We start from the raw sequence: 18624 nt of genomic DNA on the forward strand, positions 1-18624 counted from the left end.
CTCAGTAGTAAACAGAAGTCTGTGATATTATTAACCTTATATGTATGCATACACAAACCACAAAACTGCAATTCAGTAACGAGTACTCGATCTGTAATTAAAGTGCATACCAAAAGTGCACATTTATGTATGGAGCAATTGATGTTGTATGTATGCAATAATAAATGTTATTCAACATGAAGCATACTGTTATTAATTATTGTCTGCATCAGATAATATTATTAAAATGTTTAAAGAGACAGCTGCTCGTAATAGCTTTACTTTTAATTGCATAAACACTATTTAATTTGAATAAATTTTGCTAATAAATTTGCAATAGTTAGAAAATAAAGATTTTTTTTTTTTTAAATAAGCTCCTACTATATTTGATGTTGACACCTTCACTGTCCATTTGTTCAAACAAATACTTAATTTTTAAAATTGTTTTGGTAGTATTTATTAATAATTTTAATTAGTTTTATTTTTATATTTTATTATATTTTCTTTTATTGTGTTTTTTAATATTGCTAATTTTAATAGCAATTTTAGTAAATTCAACTTTTATTACAATTAGCTGACAATTACAACATTTCGAATTTTATGTTTTTAATCTTACATTTATATTTTATTTCAGCTTTATTTTATTTATGAACGATCGCGAGTTTAGGCCCTATTTTGCCGCGATTTATTAATAATAAGAGGGACAAATCATGTTAGAGCCTGTATTTTGTAATCTACCACTTCCGGTCAAGCGGGGGGTATTCTGTCAAGTCTGTTGCCGCTGTCTTCACACCGTTATGTGAAGGTAAAGAGATCCCCGTGATTCCTATCAACATCACTACAGCGCTGAACTGAACGGCGGATCCGGCTCTCGCAAACACAGCCATGACAAGATGTCAAAGGAGACGCACCTCCGTCTCCGGGGCTTTTATGCTTCCCCGTTTACTGTGCCTGCTGTGTTTTGCTGTCATTAGTCTGGCGGAGGAGAACACGGAGATGGTAAACGTGGTGACGGAGAGGAAAGCGGAGGAAAGCCACAGGCAGGACAGCGCCAATCTGCTCATATTCATCATTTTACTCACACTCACTATCCTCACGATATGGCTCTTCAAACACCGCCGTTTCAGGTTCCTGCACGAGACGGGTTTGGCTATGATTTATGGTGAGAATGATCTCATACAATCATATTCAAGTTCACAACCAGGAAACCTTGTGTAGGTGGGCACCAGAAATATTATGCATGAGCTCATTGCATGTACTTAAAATACTTGTTGTTCTGTTCAGTAATGGGTTTTGTCTTAAGAAATAACCATGATAACCATAGTTTAGTTTCACATACAGTAGCCACTAATATGGGAAAAATATGTAATATACAGGCACTTATACTAAATTTAAATCTAATAATATTGGTCTTAATTTGTATACATTACACTTACAGTATGTCACAATTTTATTTAATTGTGTAATAAATACTTCTACATTTAAATCTTAAGTATAAATCTTAATTGATATATTTGAATACTTTTAATTTAATTTTAGACATTTCTTTTTTTCTTTTTTCTTTTTTAATGGCATTGGTGGCTAACCCCACATTTCTACCATTTTACTGTAGTAACGATAACAGGTAGTCTAAGAGAAACTGTGATTACCATGGTATTTATTTGTACTGGTAGCCTGACAACTGCTTTTGCTCTTTCTCTGTATGTGATTTGTGTAACTATGCTATGGATGCTAAAACAATATTTAAAATATATGTTTTTTTGTCCTCAGGTTTGTTTGTGGGTATAATTCTGCGCTTTGGGGTCCATTTGCCTCAGGACTTAAATGACATCACCTTGACTTGTGCCATGAACAGCAGTCCCACAACCATACTGGTGAACGTGAGCGGCCGTTTCTACGAGTACAGCCTGAAAGGAGAGGTCCGGGACAGCAAGGGCCATGATGTGCCAAATGCAGAGATGCTCAGGAAGGTACTGCTGTGCTGTTAAACCCTCTATAACTCTTCGTGTTATTCTTATTATAGTTCTTTCCTACTACTGAATTTTGTTCTCACCCCTGCAAATCTGCTGCTAGGTTACTTTTGATCCTGAGGTTTTCTTCAACATTTTGCTGCCACCCATCATCTTTCATGCGGGATACAGTCTCAAACGAGTAAGAAAATGATTTCAGAAATATCACAAGATACAGAAAGTCTGAAAGAAAGGCTTGTTTTATTAGAAATTCTGTCTCGTAATATTTTAGTAATACTTTCTTTATTCATTTTAATTATCAGAGGCATTTTTTCAGAAATTTGGGGTCTATCCTCTCCTATGCCTTTGTGGGCACAGTGACATCATGCTTTGTTACAGGGTGAGTGATGATTTTTCTAAAAGATGCTTTGTCATAAAAAATATAAATGTAATATTATATAATTAATTTTGTTGCTCTGTGCAGGTTGGTGATGTACGGCTGTGTGGTGTTTCTGAAAGTCATCGGTCAGCTTGGAGGGGATTTCTTTTTCACTGACTGCCTTTTCTTCGGCGCTATTGTATCTGCTACAGATCCAGGTATGGTTGTTACTATAAATTTAGTTGATCTTATATTTAATATATTAAACTATTGATTGATTTAGAGCCAAAATCAGAGTCATCACAAGTTGAAATTACTTACAGTGACTGTTCTGGCCATTTTCAACGAGCTGAAAGTGGACGTGGATCTCTACGCGCTATTGTTCGGTGAGAGTGTCCTCAATGATGCTGTGGCCATCGTCCTGTCATCGTAAGTGCACATCCTTGTGTGTAAAAATACACACACACGCACACACACTTTCATTTGAGGTCCTATGTTCACATAATCTCATCCTATGATTATTTATTTTTAATAGTTCCAGATTAAACAGGATTTTGACACTACCTTTCAAAAGTTAGGGGGCAGTGAGATTTTTTTAATGTTTTTGAAAGACTCTTATGCCCACCTAGACTACAAAATACACTAAAAACAGCAATATTGTGAAATATTATTACAATTTAAAATAACTTTTAAAAAATATATTTTAAATTGTAGTTTGTTCCAGTGGATTTTCAGCATCATTACTATAGTTTTCAGTGCCATAAGTGTCTTTACTGTCACTTTTGATCAATTTAATGCATCCTTGCTGAATAAATCTATTAATTGCCTTCATAAAGCTGAGCCCAAACTTTTGAATGGTATATATGAAATGCTTGTATGTGTTTAGATATCTTAAGCATACAAGCTTTTCTCTGTATTGTAAGCATGTTCAGTCATGAAATGTCTTATTTCAATATGAAGATATTGTATTTCTCACCTACTAACAGATCAATCGTGGCATACCAGCCTGAGGGAGACAATCGTCACACATTTGATGGCAGTGCCCTGCTCAAGTCACTGGGTGTCTTTCTGGGAGTTTTCAGTGGGTCTTTTGCAATGGGGGCTGCAACTGGAGTCATGACAGCTCTGGTTTGTATAATTATTATTATTATTATTTAATTCACATAAACTAGCCAAAACAATGAGTTTAAACCTGTCTAAGGTTGTTTCTCTATTAATATGTGTTTTTATTTAGGTCACAAAGTTCACTAAGCTGAGAGATTTCCCCTTGCTGGAAACAGCCCTTTTCTTCCTCATGTCCTGGAGTACGTTCCTGTTGGCTGAGGCTTGTGGCTTCACAGGTAACTATGGCAACACTATGATAGAAATCTCTGTTCAATTGCATGTTGTATATAATATGAAAATAATTCATACTGTTAGTTTATGCAGACAGGTGACGTCTCTAAATTGCTTTATTATAGGAATACTTTATTCTAATTGGTTAATCGTGGAAGAAGTCGCCTATGCTCACTAGGCTGCATTGATTTGATCAGAAATACAGTAAAAGACAGTAATATTGTGAAATATTATTACAATTTAAAAGTCAACTTTTCCTCAAAAACATCAACAAAAAAAAAACTAATTCAAAATAATCGTAAGATTTCTTAAGCAGCAAATCTGCATATTATAATGATTTCTGAAGGATCATTAAGCAGCAAATCTGCATATTATAATGATTTCTGAAGGATCATGTGACTGAAGACTTGAGTAATGATGCTGAAAATTCAGCTTTTTCCATCACAGGAATAAATGAATACAAAACATCGTAATAATATTTAAATTTCAATAATATTTCATTATATTACTGTTTTTACTCAATTTTTAATTAAATAAATAAAGGCTTGATGAGCATGATACCTTTCAAAAACATTTTAAAAATCTTTTTCATTATTCCCATTAACTTTTTTAGTGTGTATTTTAATCAATGTTGTAATGAACTCAAACGAAAATGATTAAAAATAGTTTTAAATATATAAATATTAGATGAAAACTTAAACTTAAAAAGTTGAAGTAATATAATCACTAAAACTAAAGCTGAAAATAAAAAATAAAGCTGTATAAAAATATAAACAAAACTAAAAAAGCACTTCACAAAATTACTAAAACTAAAATTCAAATGAAAACTGAAAATATAAAAGTAAAAGTGAATTCAAAATATCAATAATGCTATAACATTATATAAATAATACTGAAATAACGCTGTTATGTTTGTGTGTGTGTTTAGGTGTGGTTGCAGTGCTCTTCTGTGGCATTACTCAGGCTCACTATACATACAACAACCTTTCTGCTGAATCAAAGAGTAGATCCAAACAGGTAACATACAGTACAAACAACTATACAAACAGTTTGTTTTAACGGGACGTCCCACGGTTGAAGAACTCTCTGTTTTCTGAGTTAAAGATTTGTATAATGATAATATTTTCCTCCGTTTCCCCAACAGTTGTTTGAGCTTCTCGATTTCCTGGCTGAAAACTTCATCTTCTCTTATATGGGCTTGACACTTTTCTCCTTCCAGCACCATGTGTTCAATCCCCTCTTCGTCATAGGTGCATTTGTATCCTTTTGTAGCAGTGTGTTTGTGCTGTGCTCATGAATTGTGTTCAGATACACATTCACACATTATCCTTGACTGTGGCTTTTGTTTTAGCTGGCCATATTTCTTGGCAGGGCGGCTAACATCTACCCCTTGTCTTTCCTGTTAAACTTGGGCCGCAAGAATAAAATCGCCTCCAATTTCCAGCACGTCATGATGTTTTCAGGTAACACCTGCAGCAATCAGAGACATTTGAAGTGCGTAATGTCCTTTTTTCTGTTCTTGATGATGTCATGCTGACCTCACAGGGCTTCGAGGGGCAATGACTTTTGCCCTTTCAATTAGAGACACTGCAACGTACGCCAGGCAGATGATGTTTTCCACCACCCTGCTGATCGTGTTCTTCACTGTGTGGGTCTGTGGTGGTGGGACGACCCCCATGTTGTCACTCATGCATATTCGGTGAGTCGCAGTTACATTCTGAAAGCAAATTATGTCTTATTCATTGGCTTTTGCTTAAAACACATTATGTTTCCACAGAGTGGGAGTGGACACAGATCAAGATAATTCGGTAAGTTCTACTCATGTCTGCTCAATATGCAACAGTTGATATCAGAAAAAACACTGTTTAATGTTCAATTATTTAATGTATAAATCTGAATCATAAGGGTAGTATAACAGACTACATTACCTCTGTTGTCTTGTCTTTTCTCTGCTCTTAAAGGTCACAGCACCGGATGGGATGACACAAAAAAGTACCAAGCATGAGAGCGCCTGGCCGTTCAGACTGTGGTACACTTTCGACCACAAGTATCCTTCAGTTGTTCTGCCTAGTTGAATCAACATATAAATGGTATTTTATACATGATTTATTTATAAATCAGGATGTTTTTTGATCATACACACTACATATTAGATTAGACAATCTTAGGCGACCGTAATATGTTTTACACCTCCAGCAGAATGTATTCAGTGCAGCATTTTAAACAGTAGAGGGCGTAAAATTTACATCAAACTGATTTTTCCATCCGGGTTTCACTAGTACAGGAATACTCAATGTTTTGTCAGCCTGAGTATGAGTTTTTAAGTAAATGTTTAAATAATTTAACACCACATGTCAGTTAATGGTCACATGACATGCAGGTAAACAAATATATTTAATTTTTTTGTAAGTTCTTTTTTTTTTTTTTTTTTTCATAATAATTTAAATTTTTTGTTTTAATTGTAGCTTTTCATAAACTCCCAACCCCCTGCAATTCCTTCACGAACCCCCAGGGGGAAACCTTAAACTAAATATTTTGACAAAACTTGCAAATGAAATGATTATGATGATTCTCATAATTATTATAATTATATTCAGTTTCAGCTTTATTGTCATTGTGCAAAGCGCAGGTACAACGCTGACGAAATACAGTGAGCGTCCAAGCCAGAACTATAAATAGGCATACAATATATAAATAAATTATGAAAAAGAGAGAAATAAATGTCACTGCTTGGCATGGTCAAAATGGTAAACGTGCAAAATATAATAAATGTGCAGATTATGTAATAATATGTATTCACAGAATGTGACGACAAAGACATTTATATATATTTTTTTAACTTTATATTCATAAAAAAATGGAAGTGGTAGTTAAATCATTTGTTACAAAAAAATATTTCTGAGATCCTGAGAAAAATGTATCCCTGTTTCCACAAAAATATTAAGCAGCTGTTTTCAACATAACTTACTTAGCAGCAAATCAGCATATTAGAATGATTTCTGAAGAATCATATGACGGTAAAGACTATAATAATGATGTTGAAAATTCAGCTTTGCCATTACAGGAGTGAATTACATTTTATAAAATATTCAATTAGAAAACAATTATTTTAAATTGTTATAATATTTTACTATATTGCAGTTTTTACTGTATTTTTATTTTCATCTGTATTTTTAAATGTGGCATAAGAGACTTATTTTAGTGTAATTAATAATAAATAGGAGTAGTATATTTATTTGTCATTTTAAATGACGTTTAATCCTTAACGAAGTGTTCCAGTTATTTAAAACCCTTCCTCACTCACAGTGGGCCTCCTCTCACTTCCACTCTGCCGGCTTGCTGTGGTCCAATAGCACGCTGTCTCACCAGCTCGCAAGCCTATGAGGTAAACTTATGAACACATTCAGCTGCTGTTGGCTCATACTACAGTGCAGAAATGTATAAAATCATATGAGCACAGGAGTGTAATCAGAATTGTTTCCTTCCCCTTCTGCTAGAATGCCGGTCAGTTGCATGATGAGGACACAGAGCTGATTCTGAATGATGACAGCAGTTTGATGTACAGTGACATGACGGTCAGCACAGATGCCCATGGCATGCCCACCCCCTCCACCAGCCAGGCTGGGCTTTACTCACTAGCAAGAACCTCAGACGATCCTCTGGACAGGGAGCTTGTGTTCGGAGGCACCCGTCTGGTTCTCCCCACAGATGATCCTTCAGACCCCCTGACGTCATTCCCTCCTCCTCCACCATCCCCGCCCCTGTCGGACCCTCTGCGCCACCGAGTCTGAGCCTGCCAGACAGCTGCTGACCTCTTGCCTTCTATGTGATGCTTTCTTTCGCAGATATTAAGTTAAATGATTATGCGTTAACTGGTTTATTATATTGTGCCATATATATTTATTTGTCAAGACACTGGTGTACAATGGTTGTGGTTGCTAATCCTTCTGTTCCCAATTTCTCCCAAAAAATCCTTATTTGTCAAATGTGTCATAAAAGATTCTAAATACATAGTGTACAGTGTTTAGATCAGACTGAAGGTCTGCATCTATGGTGAATGCACTGATGTGTCTGGATTGGTCATTTCAAAGTCATACATAACTTGTGGCTCGGTGTGGATACATTTTTATTAATAAGTGCCTATGTCCGGTAATCTGGTGTTTGTACTGTGCTGTCTGACTCATCACTAACTCATTAACATTTACTTATGACAAAGAGGTTTAATAATACATAGGAAAAGTGACTTATTTGAAAGAGTTTTGTTACTGTTCCACACCCATTGATCCTCTAATAAATGAGATTTGATGTATACTTTTTAAGCCAGTGTTGAAATTTTTTTGAGTGTGCAGTAATTTTCTTAATTGATTAATTTATTTAAAATATATTCAGCCATCCGCTAAATATTTGCAAGTCGCAACTTTGCTTTAAAATATACTTGAAGATTGTGACCCCAAACTAATGCATTCCATCTCCAAAAGGAGATTTAAAATCGTACGAAAATTGACTTTAAATCCCTTTGTCATAAAGGAAAGTGCTCCGGTTTCAGAGTGAAACTGTCTGGATCTTAATTTGATAATTTAATAAACGATGCGCGTCCTTCCCGTCTTCACATCTCGAAGATTTATGAATGCTACTATGTAAGCTTCTTAATATTCATGAGCCAAATCTTCGTAATTGGATGGTAACTGTACAGCGTCAGAAATACCTAATTAATATTCATAAGAAAGCCTTAGCCATTGGAAGTCAACCAAAGAACGTTAGCATCACCTCATTTATATTTATGAGCTTAGACTTCTCTAAAACCCACCAAAGCAAAACGGGACCAAGTGCAAAACACTTTATACTTTGCTGTGGCGGCAGTAGACAGGACACTTAGAGCACCGTGTACCCCAGAAAGGGTAAGTTAAACTTTCTCAACGGTAAAAAGCTCAGACAAGTCAGCGAAATTTACGTTTTCTGAACAGGATACGGTAATCAAAATTGCGCAACATCCAGAATCACAGGGACCTGTGCCTAGGAAACATCAGAAAACAGAGACATAAAAAGAGGCAATTTTATAATTAAGTAAATAATAATAAAAATCATATTAAAAATACTTTCTTATTTCTGAAAATATTGTAAGTTTGGTGTTGTATGATCAATAGGAATTTATTTCACCTGTCATTAAGACTTACAACAATCATCCTTCATTACTGGTGAAAAAAATGTTCATATTTTTAAACTGGCTATAGCTGTTTAATATTTAATCTGGCCAATCAAATTTCTACCTTTTACATGTGCAGTATGCTATTTTGATTAACCTCATTGATATTGTAGCAGTGTGGGAGTCTGAATATGAAGTGCATTGAAGTACAGTAAACTTAAGACGGGGCGTTGGCTGCAGGGATTTTCTGCATGTTCTTTCAGCCTCTGAAATCTGTTTCTTATTAAAGATTTTCACAAAGATCTTGCCACATGTCTGAGGCATAGACTGATGGGGTGAGAGACTCCGCTGGACAGTTTGTGTCTAAATTATGTACAGGAAGGAATTCACCCCATGAGAGTGATATAAAATATCTGATATCTGTCTTTGATGTTCATAATTCCCTGTCATTATCCGATGCACATTCCGAGGAAGTAAAATACACAGAAAAATTATAGGCTATCATACCGTGTCTGGCATACGTTTTTTAAGTTTCTATGCCTTTTCCCATTTGGATGAAGGTAACAGATTCAGTGAATTCAGTGTTATTCTTTCTAAGGTGATTAATATACAAATGTGTTTTTGCACACAGTCCATAAATTAATAACAATGGAATGATATAATGCACATTTAAATAGAGGAACCAAACTCACTGTACATACAAATAAGACAAGTGTCGTATTGTGTCAAGGGCACATGGATGTCTCATGTGTTTGAGTAACTGCCTCAGGACTGATTACAAATCAGGAGCCAGTTGCATGAAACCTCTGCAAAAGGTCAAAGGAATAGTTTACCCAAAAATGAAAATTTGCTTAAAATGTAGTCACCTTCAGGCCATCCAAATTGTAGATGAGTTTGTTTCATTCTCGGAACAGATTTGGAGAAATGTAGCATTACGTCACTTGCTCACCAATGGATCCTCTGCAGTGAATGGGTGCCGCCAGAATTAGAGTCCGAAATCATGAAAGCATCACAATAATCCACAACTAATCCACACAAGTCCTTCAATTAATGTCTTGTGAAGTGAAAAGGTACATGTTTGTGAGAAACAAATCCATCATTAAGACTTTTTCACTTCAAACCATTGCTTCCGGATAAAATACAAATCCTTTATGTATAAAATTGATTTCTTCAGTGAAATATGGATTTCTCGCGGGCCAGATGTGGGCCAAATCTGGGCCAACACTACGTTGTTCTCTGGGTTGTCTGGTCTGAATCAGAAGAGAAATATGCACAGATCAATCACCATTTAAAAGCAAAAACAGTCCAAAACAGTTCTAAAGAAATATGTCTGTGGATTTTGATGTGAGGGGACAACAGGGGATGGACTTTTTCACTGGAGGAAGCATTATTACAATATATATTTTGGACTCATATTTGTTTAAAGTTAAAACAACGTAATGATAGAAGCATTTCTTTTCACAAGATGTTAGTTAAAAGATTGGAATCTATTTATTTAAATCTGTTCTAATGAAGAAACAAACTCATCTATTTCTTGTATGACCTGAGGATCATTTTAATTTAGGGTCTTCTTAGGAAGTACAAAATTATTCTCAAAAACATTTGACATGGACCATCAGAAGATATCTCAAAACTGGACCGTACAGAACTAGTTTTGCATTCATGAAATTATACTGTAACCTGTAAAGCATTTGTCGTTCCTTTCATGTCAGATGAAAAGTGGTTAATTTCCTCACCATTTTTGCTTGTTGGGGCCTTTTTAAATGCATATGTTGAAACATTTAAGAACTCTGGGATTCTCTGTTTTTTTTGTATCCTACTGCTCTGTGTATTAGAATATACATACAACAGCAGATGGGTAATAATGAGTGCTACAACAAATATTACTGGCAAATTGTTTGCTTTGGGTTTTAATCTTGATATTTACATCATAGGACTGATTTTTTTTTAAGGTAACTTTAAATAACTTTAAATAAAAGCAGCAGCCTTGCTTCCATTGGTATTTTTCCCATAAGGATTTTAAAAAGCCTTCATTAAAGAGTTACAAGCCAAGAACCAAACCAACCAGCAAAAAACAACAACAACAACACAAAAAAATATTAAAAAAAAAAAAAAAATTTAAATAAAAAACAAAAAAAAAAAGCAATCCAAACAAACAAATCTACTCAACAAACAGCTTTATTGAGGGAAAGAACTACAATCCCGTGAAGCATTGCAAATGACATAATCAATTGGAGAAAATATAGATATGATATGTTGATTATGTATACAGAAAAAAAATTATGTTTATTGCATAATCGGCATAACTATACAAATACTTAAGTAGTTTGATATAACAGTGGTGAAAAAATATGTATAATAATAATATAAATGCCCCACTTTTATTCTATATAATGAACAATCTTTAAAAAAAGTAATTAATGAAAAAAAATCTTAATACCAATAAATAATTGCAAATAATTGCAAATAATACCATTGCAAATGACATAATCAATTGGAGAAAATATAGAACTACTGATATGTTGATTATGTATACAGAAAAAAAATTATGTTTATTGCATAATCGGCATAACTATACAAATATTTAAGTAGTTTGATAGGGCAGGTTCATGGGAGTGGGTTGACGATTCATTTGTTTTGATTCTCTTATTGGTGGAGAATTTTTTAGAGTCATGAATTCTGAATTCTTCAGTTCAATATTAATATTTTAAAAATATATTGAAATAATACACACTGGTGGCTTCAACAAAAGCATATACCATCAATTAACAGCCCCGTTGGTCAAAAAATCAGTTCCCCTATATATAGAGAATTCCGGAACCCGACTGTTGCACAAAAAAATATCTGATGGCAGACCAAATGAATGCCGTTACAAGTTGAAATTTTCCAGAACGCCATGTAATAAGTAACCTGACCTGGCACTAACAATAGGTTACATTATAAACAATTATAAACATTATAAACAGGATAATTATATGGTGGTCAAAATGTGGCCCCAGATTAACCCCACTTGCCTAGAAAGGGACAGTAGTCTTGTTTGAGTTTCCTCTTTGTGAAAATGTATTTAGGAGAGCAGATCAAGAGTACTAGGGTTACACCGCTGGCCAGCCGTCTCGCCTGTTCTTCTTACCACTGTTTCACAGACTTCCTGTTTCCAAGCTTTCACCACATTCTTCAGCATACAGATCATGCCAACACAACACTCTGCAAAGACCCCCTTAATTTTTCCAGCTGTATAACAGGGTTGATTCCATTACCACGCCCATTTCAGATGACCCACGTTGGCTAAACAGGACCGTTTGTGCCTTAGAAATGCATTAAAAAAAACAGGACTTCCAGCATATGTTTCTCTGTTTGGATTAGAGCATATGCACAATGCGTTTGTGTGTGGTTTTCGAATGCTGTAATTAAAAGGGATGTTTTTAGCTAAACCAGCAAGTGATGTCATAGTCGGTTGCCTTCATCATATGCACCGCACCCTTTTATGAGCCTGCGAAGAAAAATAACTTGCTAAATGCACGCAAAAGCAGCATAAAAGAGGGAAAAAACATGATCAGTATCACCATATTATTTTTCTCTTCAGCGGAAGTCTCACAGGCTCTCATATCGCATCAACCAATGGGTCGCAAGCAGCGTGACTGTTCCAATTCTTCCCCTCGTTTGCTTTGGCTGCTACGCTTGCCTGACTGTGTTCCAGATGCTGGTGCATGAGGTCATCCTGAAACCAGATTCCAGTCTCAACAGTCTGCCATCTCCCTGGAGATCACATTAAATATTTGACTAAAACAGGGGTTTGTCAGTTCGCCATTACATCAGCGTCTGTAAAAATGCCCCCATTCACGCTTATCTGTGACCCATTTAGCAGGTTCCCTTATTTGCTCTTTATTTGTTTTAATGAAACTGTTTGGTGTTAATTACAACCATATGAATGGAGGTGTAGTTTAGTGGTTAGCACATGTGCATGTGGGTGACATGAGATCGAATCTGAGGCAATTTATGAAAATCTTCCAAAGAAATAAAGTATTATAGTTATTAAGGAAAAATAGCATTGGTGAAAAAAATTTGTATAATAATAATATAAATGCCCCACTTTTATTCTATATAATGAATAATCTTTAAAAAAATTAATTAATGAAAAAAAATCTTAATACCAATAAATAATAATAAAAAGTAAAAGTAGTAAAAATAATAGTCAAATAGTAAAAATAATAATGAATTTCTCCCTTTCATTATTTTCAAGAAGAGAAATCAGAAGTTTTCAGAAAAACAAAATCTAGAAAATATGAAGAAAATAGTAGTCAAGAAAAATTTTATCCTTAAAAATGTTTTATGAATCCAGGCCCAGTCCTCTCTTGACTGTCTCATAAAAACACCATAAATCTAATTTGAAAACGTATGAGGCGGTGATCTTTGAGCTTTGGTGAGCATGACTGTTAGAACTTAGCTAAAATTTGATCCCTAAATGTCTATCTGGTCTGTTATTAAAGTTAACCGACCAGGAAACACAGAACTGAAAAGAAAAAAAACTATCATGAACAGCACATTTCAGAAGTCTTCAAACTTTTGGGAAAACAAGAGCGCTTATGCCAAGTCCTGTAACAGTATCTAGCATATTTAAACCTCATTACTGTTCAAATACTTCTCCTGTGTCCATTAAAAAATACTTCTGCTTGTCTAAAACAAGCACGGATGGGAGGTTTGATTTTAGATGCATTGGGTAGGTACAGCGGACGCAAGCCATACACGACACAGAAAAATATCTGCAATTCTGGTTTTGGCAGTGATGTTTGACAACTTGAGCCAAACTTATTTATGGACTATGCAGGCCAACTTGCTCAGTTTCATTTGAAACTTTGGGATCTACCAGCTTCCTTCCAATAAAGGATTAGTTTAGAGTTCACATTTGCAAAGGAGACAGGAAAGTAGACACATTATTTTTCCTCAGTCTTTGGGACTTTGTGAAGACCAGTAAAATATGTCATACCACAGCCATTAGTTAGGCTAGTTGACAGACAACCCACCTGGAAAGTGTTCAAATCTGATGCATGCTAAATAATTAACCAGATGCAGTATGTAAGCTCAATGCAAAATGTTTCAAGAAGTGGATGAGAGGTTCCCTATTCAAACACTGTCACTGTTAACATTACCTATTTCACCACATGCATACCAGACATACTTATATAGAAAAAAAAAATAAACATGATCAAATGTCTGACTGAATGCTAGAAAACACGCACATATTTGCTTGAAGCATTTGCACAAAAGTTAATATTTCATTCCCGAGAAATGTTTGGTAACCAGCTCTTATTTTTAATGACTACATGGGAAAGTTCCCAATGACGATTTGTCTTGGCGAATGAAACAATAAGTAATTCAAACCAGACACTCGTTGCAATGCGATCCGGTATGTTTATAATCAAATATCTCATAACAAATTCAATTTTTATTATACTTCCTACATTTGTTCATGACATCATTTGATTTATGTATGAATGTGCAATTTTATTATTACCAATTAGATTTATCATACTGAAAGAAGGTCTTTCATCCTGTCTGGCAGTCTGCTAACCGTAACTGCTAACTGAACCGCTATCAGATGAAGATAAGACCGGAGGACAATAAAAAACATGTGCTGTTTGCTGTTGCCTATGGTTACGTAACTTAAAGCAATTTTGTACTTCTGCCTAAAGGAAAACGGAACAAACACTCTCTTATCAATAAATGTCCTCACTCACTGTTTCCTGAGGAAACTCTAGTCTGAACACTGAGTTACATGAGGGGGTGTGAGACGTGTTAAAACAAGATCTATTCCTTTTTCTGCATTTATACATCAGGATGTAGGCCTATTTTTTTATGACCAAATTTCATGAGCACAATGAAGTTATTGCTGTTATTATTTCTCACAGTTTTTTCACAGGGTGGCTATGGCAAGCCGTTCCAACTGTTTTTACTGTCGTGAAGAACTCAGTGGAAAGAAGTTTGTGAGGAAAGACGAGAAACAAGTCTGCGTGCGATGCTTTGACAAGTTCTGTGCCAACACCTGCACGGAATGTCGACGCCCAATCAGCACTGACTCCAAGGTAATATGTCATATCAGGAGCTGTATGTTTGTTCCCCTTCAAGGGACCTCAACACTGCGTCCCCTAGGGGACTATTTAGGGAATACCATCAGCATGAAGACAAAAGTGCCACCCTTTTAAATTAGTGTATGTTTGCCACTATTTTTGGTGCTCTTTCACCAGGTGGACAGGCAATGCACCGGGGCATGGCGTAGTGGGTATTTCATTCCCCATAGTGTCATCTAGGAGATGCAGTGCGAGTTCTCTTGAAGGGGAACATCTTGGGTTACAAATGTAACCATGGTTCCCCAAGAGGGAACGAGACACTGCGTCCCCTTGCCATGCCTAGGCCCTGCATGTATCACGTCTCCTTCAGACAAAGAAGTTGTCGATGTGCATTACAAGCATTTCTTATACTCCCAGGTGCTCTGCTAATGATGTCACGGGCTGCACGGTCCACATGATTTAGACACCAGTCATGCTGATGGCATGCCCTAAAGTGTTCCCTAAGGACGCATTGTCTCTTTCCCTCTCAGGGAACCATGGTTACACTCGTAACCCAAGACGTTTTTTCCATGGGTGGTTTAGCAGTTAAAATGCCATAAAACTAATGCGACTTTGCGCTCTGGCCAGTATCTTTCAATGTCAAATAAGAACACGTCATAATAATAATAGTTCAGTGATAATGCTAGTTTAATGATTAGAGAAAGATTCACACCTTCAGTAATCTATTACAGTAATCTTTTCACTGTTAGTCATCTACTCTATTTAAACATTAGGCTTTGAAGTCAAAATGACAATAGAAATATTAATTAGTTGTAGTTCTCCAAGCTTTCCATAATATTTTTTAATTAATCTTTTAAAAATAAATATACACACTACCCCTTAAAAATACCATTCATATATAGGAAGCCAGTTATATTGTAAATATTATTAAAATGTAAAATATATTTTTCTATTTAAATATATTTTACAAAGGAATTTATTCTTGTGCATTTATTTGAAATACATTTTATGTAAGATTTTTTTGAATAGTGGTCTATATTTTTATCAAAATATATTACTTTCACAAATATTGTTGAAGCTAAATTGTATTATATCAAGTGTGTACAGTACATCTCTCATTTTTGGTTGCTGTCTGTAGGAGCTTCACCATAAGGGCCGGTACTGGCACTCGGATTGTTTCCGATGTGCAAAATGCTATAAAAATAACAAAACAGATCCTGTGTGGGACATGTAGCTCACGTGAGGATGCCCCTCGCTGCCATGGCTGTTACAAGCCCATACTGGCAGGTAGGGTACAGATAGTCTCTACATCTCGTGTTGTACATGTATAAAATGCTCTAGGCTCTTGCCGCTCCTAGTTTCTGTAAACAAACTTGTCATTACAGCAGAAGTTCCAGAAATAACATCAGGAGATACCATAAAATGTATACTTGTCATTACAGCAGAAGTTCCAGAAATATCTTGAGGGGCCTCCATATATTGTATTTTTGACAATCGGGGTCCTTGGAGTCTTAGTGCTTGATTTGTATGTGTAATTTTTTCCTGTGTAACAGACCATTTTACATTTTCTTCTCCTGTGTTCTTTTCCAGGCACTGAGAATGTGGAATACAAAGGCAACTCATGGCATGATGAGTGTTTCATCTGCTATCAGTGTCAAAAGCCAATCGGCTCCAAAAGTTTCATAACAAAGAACAACAACATCTACTGTGGTCCTTGCCACGAGAAGAAATTTGCCAAACAATGCGCTTGCTGCAAGAAGGTGAGAGATATAGTACAAATGAATGGATTTTTAGTTAATTATTACTTCTGAAGTTGTAGGTTACTACAGTATATGTTTTGTGAATACGAAACATGTTCTTTTATAAAATAAAGACGTTTTTTAATAATAATGAGCATCACACGTTGCTTCAGTCTATTGTTTCCACATGTTTTGGCTCTCTTCCTCCAGCCCATTACCACAGGAGGTGTGAATTACCAGGACCAGCCGTGGCATTCTGAGTGCTTTATGTGCTCCTCCTGCCGAAAGCCCCTGGCTGGCACCCGCTTCACCTCCCATGAGGAAAAGGTCTACTGTGTGGACTGCTACAAAAGCACTGTGGCCAAGAAATGCAGCGGCTGCCAGAATCCCATTACAGTACTTAAACACAAACACACAAACGCCCATAATTCCATTATAAAAGTTAAAAAGTTCTGTATTTGACTTGAACTTGAACTAAAGTGACAAATAAATCTACCTTTTCTCATCCCTCAGGATTTGGCAAGGCTACGAATGTAGTGAACTATGAGGGTGGCTCTTGGCACGATTACTGCTTTAACTGTAAGAAGTGCTCCCTCAACCTGGCAGAAAAGCGCTTTGTAGCTCACAGTGGAGACATATACTGCTCTGACTGCTCCAAGAAGCTGTAAGCGCCTGATGACTGTGGAGACACAGAAGAGTGAGATTACTTTAGAAAAATATCAGCATTCATTTAAATTCATACAAAAGTCCCACATAAATATGCTGAAGTATTGACAAAGGCTTCTGTTATGTTGGTTCTGGCTTCTTTATGAAGGGAGTTTGATATTTCCTGTAAGGAATGTTACGTTTACCTAGAGGCTTTGATGGGAACGCATATCCTCTCTCTTTCCAAAGGCCCATTTGTCTCAGGAAAGATAGTAAGACAGGATGAAGTGTGAGGTGTGTTTTAAGAAGTTGAAGTCTGTTGATTGAGAAGTATTACTGGTACATCTTTGTTTCAAAATGAAGCTTTGGGTTTATCATTTTTTTAATCCTTAACAGCTTGTAATAATGGACACTTTGTCTATACTTTTCAGTACTATGTGTTTCTGTATCTTTTAGATTGCTTTCTTGGGATTTGAAATACTAATTGTACAATTTGTCATTTTCGTATAAAAACTAACACATTCTCCTTACTGTAACTAACATGACAAATATGTTATTTTATTTGCCTTTGTATGATCTGAGAAAAATAAAGTTGGGAGTGTGTCCTTTTTTGTTCTTTAAATGTTGTGTGGTTTTTCAGAAAACAGCGACATCTAGAAAAAATGAAGTTAGGATTGTGTCATTTGCATTCGTTAAATGCATTGTTTTTTCATACAGCAGCGACATCTAGTGACACAATATTTCACAGAATTAGTAAATGACCCCAAATTTAAAGTCCCCCCCTCCCCCCCCAAAGATTTTTTGATCATTTTTTGAAAAAATACTGTAGAAAAAAAGGTTATTGTATTGAATATTCTTTTGTATTACAATGTTGCCAGTTTTGTATAAATAAACCAATGAAAAGTACATATCATGGCTAATCTGAATAAGTGAATGATTGATTAGCTTAATAATTAACCCAAAAGGATGAAAGGGGGACTTTTTTAACATGAACACAAGATCTCTCTCATAGTCATTCATTTCATATCAACATTTCTAAACAGTTACTCTCTTGAATGAAGAAATTACCATTTTGGACATTTTAAAGTAGCAGAATGCAGTAAATCTATTATTTCATTTTGGATTTGGATTCTGTTACATCTGATAAACAAAAATAAAATAAAACACACAAATGATTTAATAATTTACAAGTACTTTTGTTTTTATTAGATACAGTTATTAAATTTATCTACAAACCAGAATATAATACAACACTGGGATCCCAGAAATCACTGGGATACAAAATCTAAAGGGTACATCTTTGTACCTCATTTACCTAAATGCTAAGTATTAGTAACATAATGGCAATAGTTTAAAGTACATATTAACAACAAAAGTTAACATCTTTATA

The 18624-nt window shown here is 35.3% G+C and overlaps 1 protein-coding gene and 1 pseudogene across 2 annotated transcripts; both read left to right on the forward strand.

Moving 5' to 3' along the window:
* The first annotated feature begins 721 nt into the window (after positions 1–721).
* LOC109097998 (sodium/hydrogen exchanger 6-like) lies at positions 722–7961 on the forward strand. 2 transcript variants are annotated; one of them, XM_019111631.2, is made up of 16 exons: positions 722–1141; positions 1750–1949; positions 2053–2130; positions 2252–2328; positions 2413–2525; positions 2631–2736; positions 3294–3435; positions 3542–3647; positions 4571–4659; positions 4787–4900; positions 4994–5105; positions 5188–5341; positions 5420–5450; positions 5604–5689; positions 6922–7027; positions 7140–7961. In XM_019111631.2, exons 1-16 carry the CDS (start codon positions 865–867, stop codon positions 7431–7433), a joined length of 2085 nt encoding a protein of 694 aa, XP_018967176.1. In that variant the 5' UTR covers positions 722–864; the 3' UTR covers positions 7434–7961. The 2 variants fall into 2 exon arrangements, with proteins under 2 accessions (XP_018967176.1, XP_042621056.1); XM_042765122.1 differs by having other exon boundaries at positions 1072–1197.
* Positions 7962–14695: 6734 nt separating this feature from the next.
* Positions 14696–17856, forward strand: LOC109077350 (annotated as a pseudogene).
* Positions 17857–18624: the final 768 nt, after the last annotated feature.

The sequence above is a fragment of the Cyprinus carpio genome, chromosome A10 (genome assembly GCF_018340385.1).
Source record: "Cyprinus carpio isolate SPL01 chromosome A10, ASM1834038v1, whole genome shotgun sequence".
Classification (NCBI taxonomy): domain Eukaryota; kingdom Metazoa; phylum Chordata; class Actinopteri; order Cypriniformes; family Cyprinidae; genus Cyprinus; species Cyprinus carpio.

Excerpts from the sequence above, each read along its gene's own strand:
- LOC109097998 (XM_019111631.2), top strand. The coding sequence starts at position 865 with ATGACAAGATGTCAAAGGAGACGCACCTCCGTCTCCGGGGCTTTTATG. Across the intron at positions 2,737-3,293 it reads GTGGCCATCGTCCTGTCATC|ATCAATCGTGGCATACCAGC; the intron begins GTAAGTGCACAT and ends ACCTACTAACAG. Across the intron at positions 3,436-3,541 it reads CTGGAGTCATGACAGCTCTG|GTCACAAAGTTCACTAAGCT; the intron begins GTTTGTATAATT and ends GTTTTTATTTAG.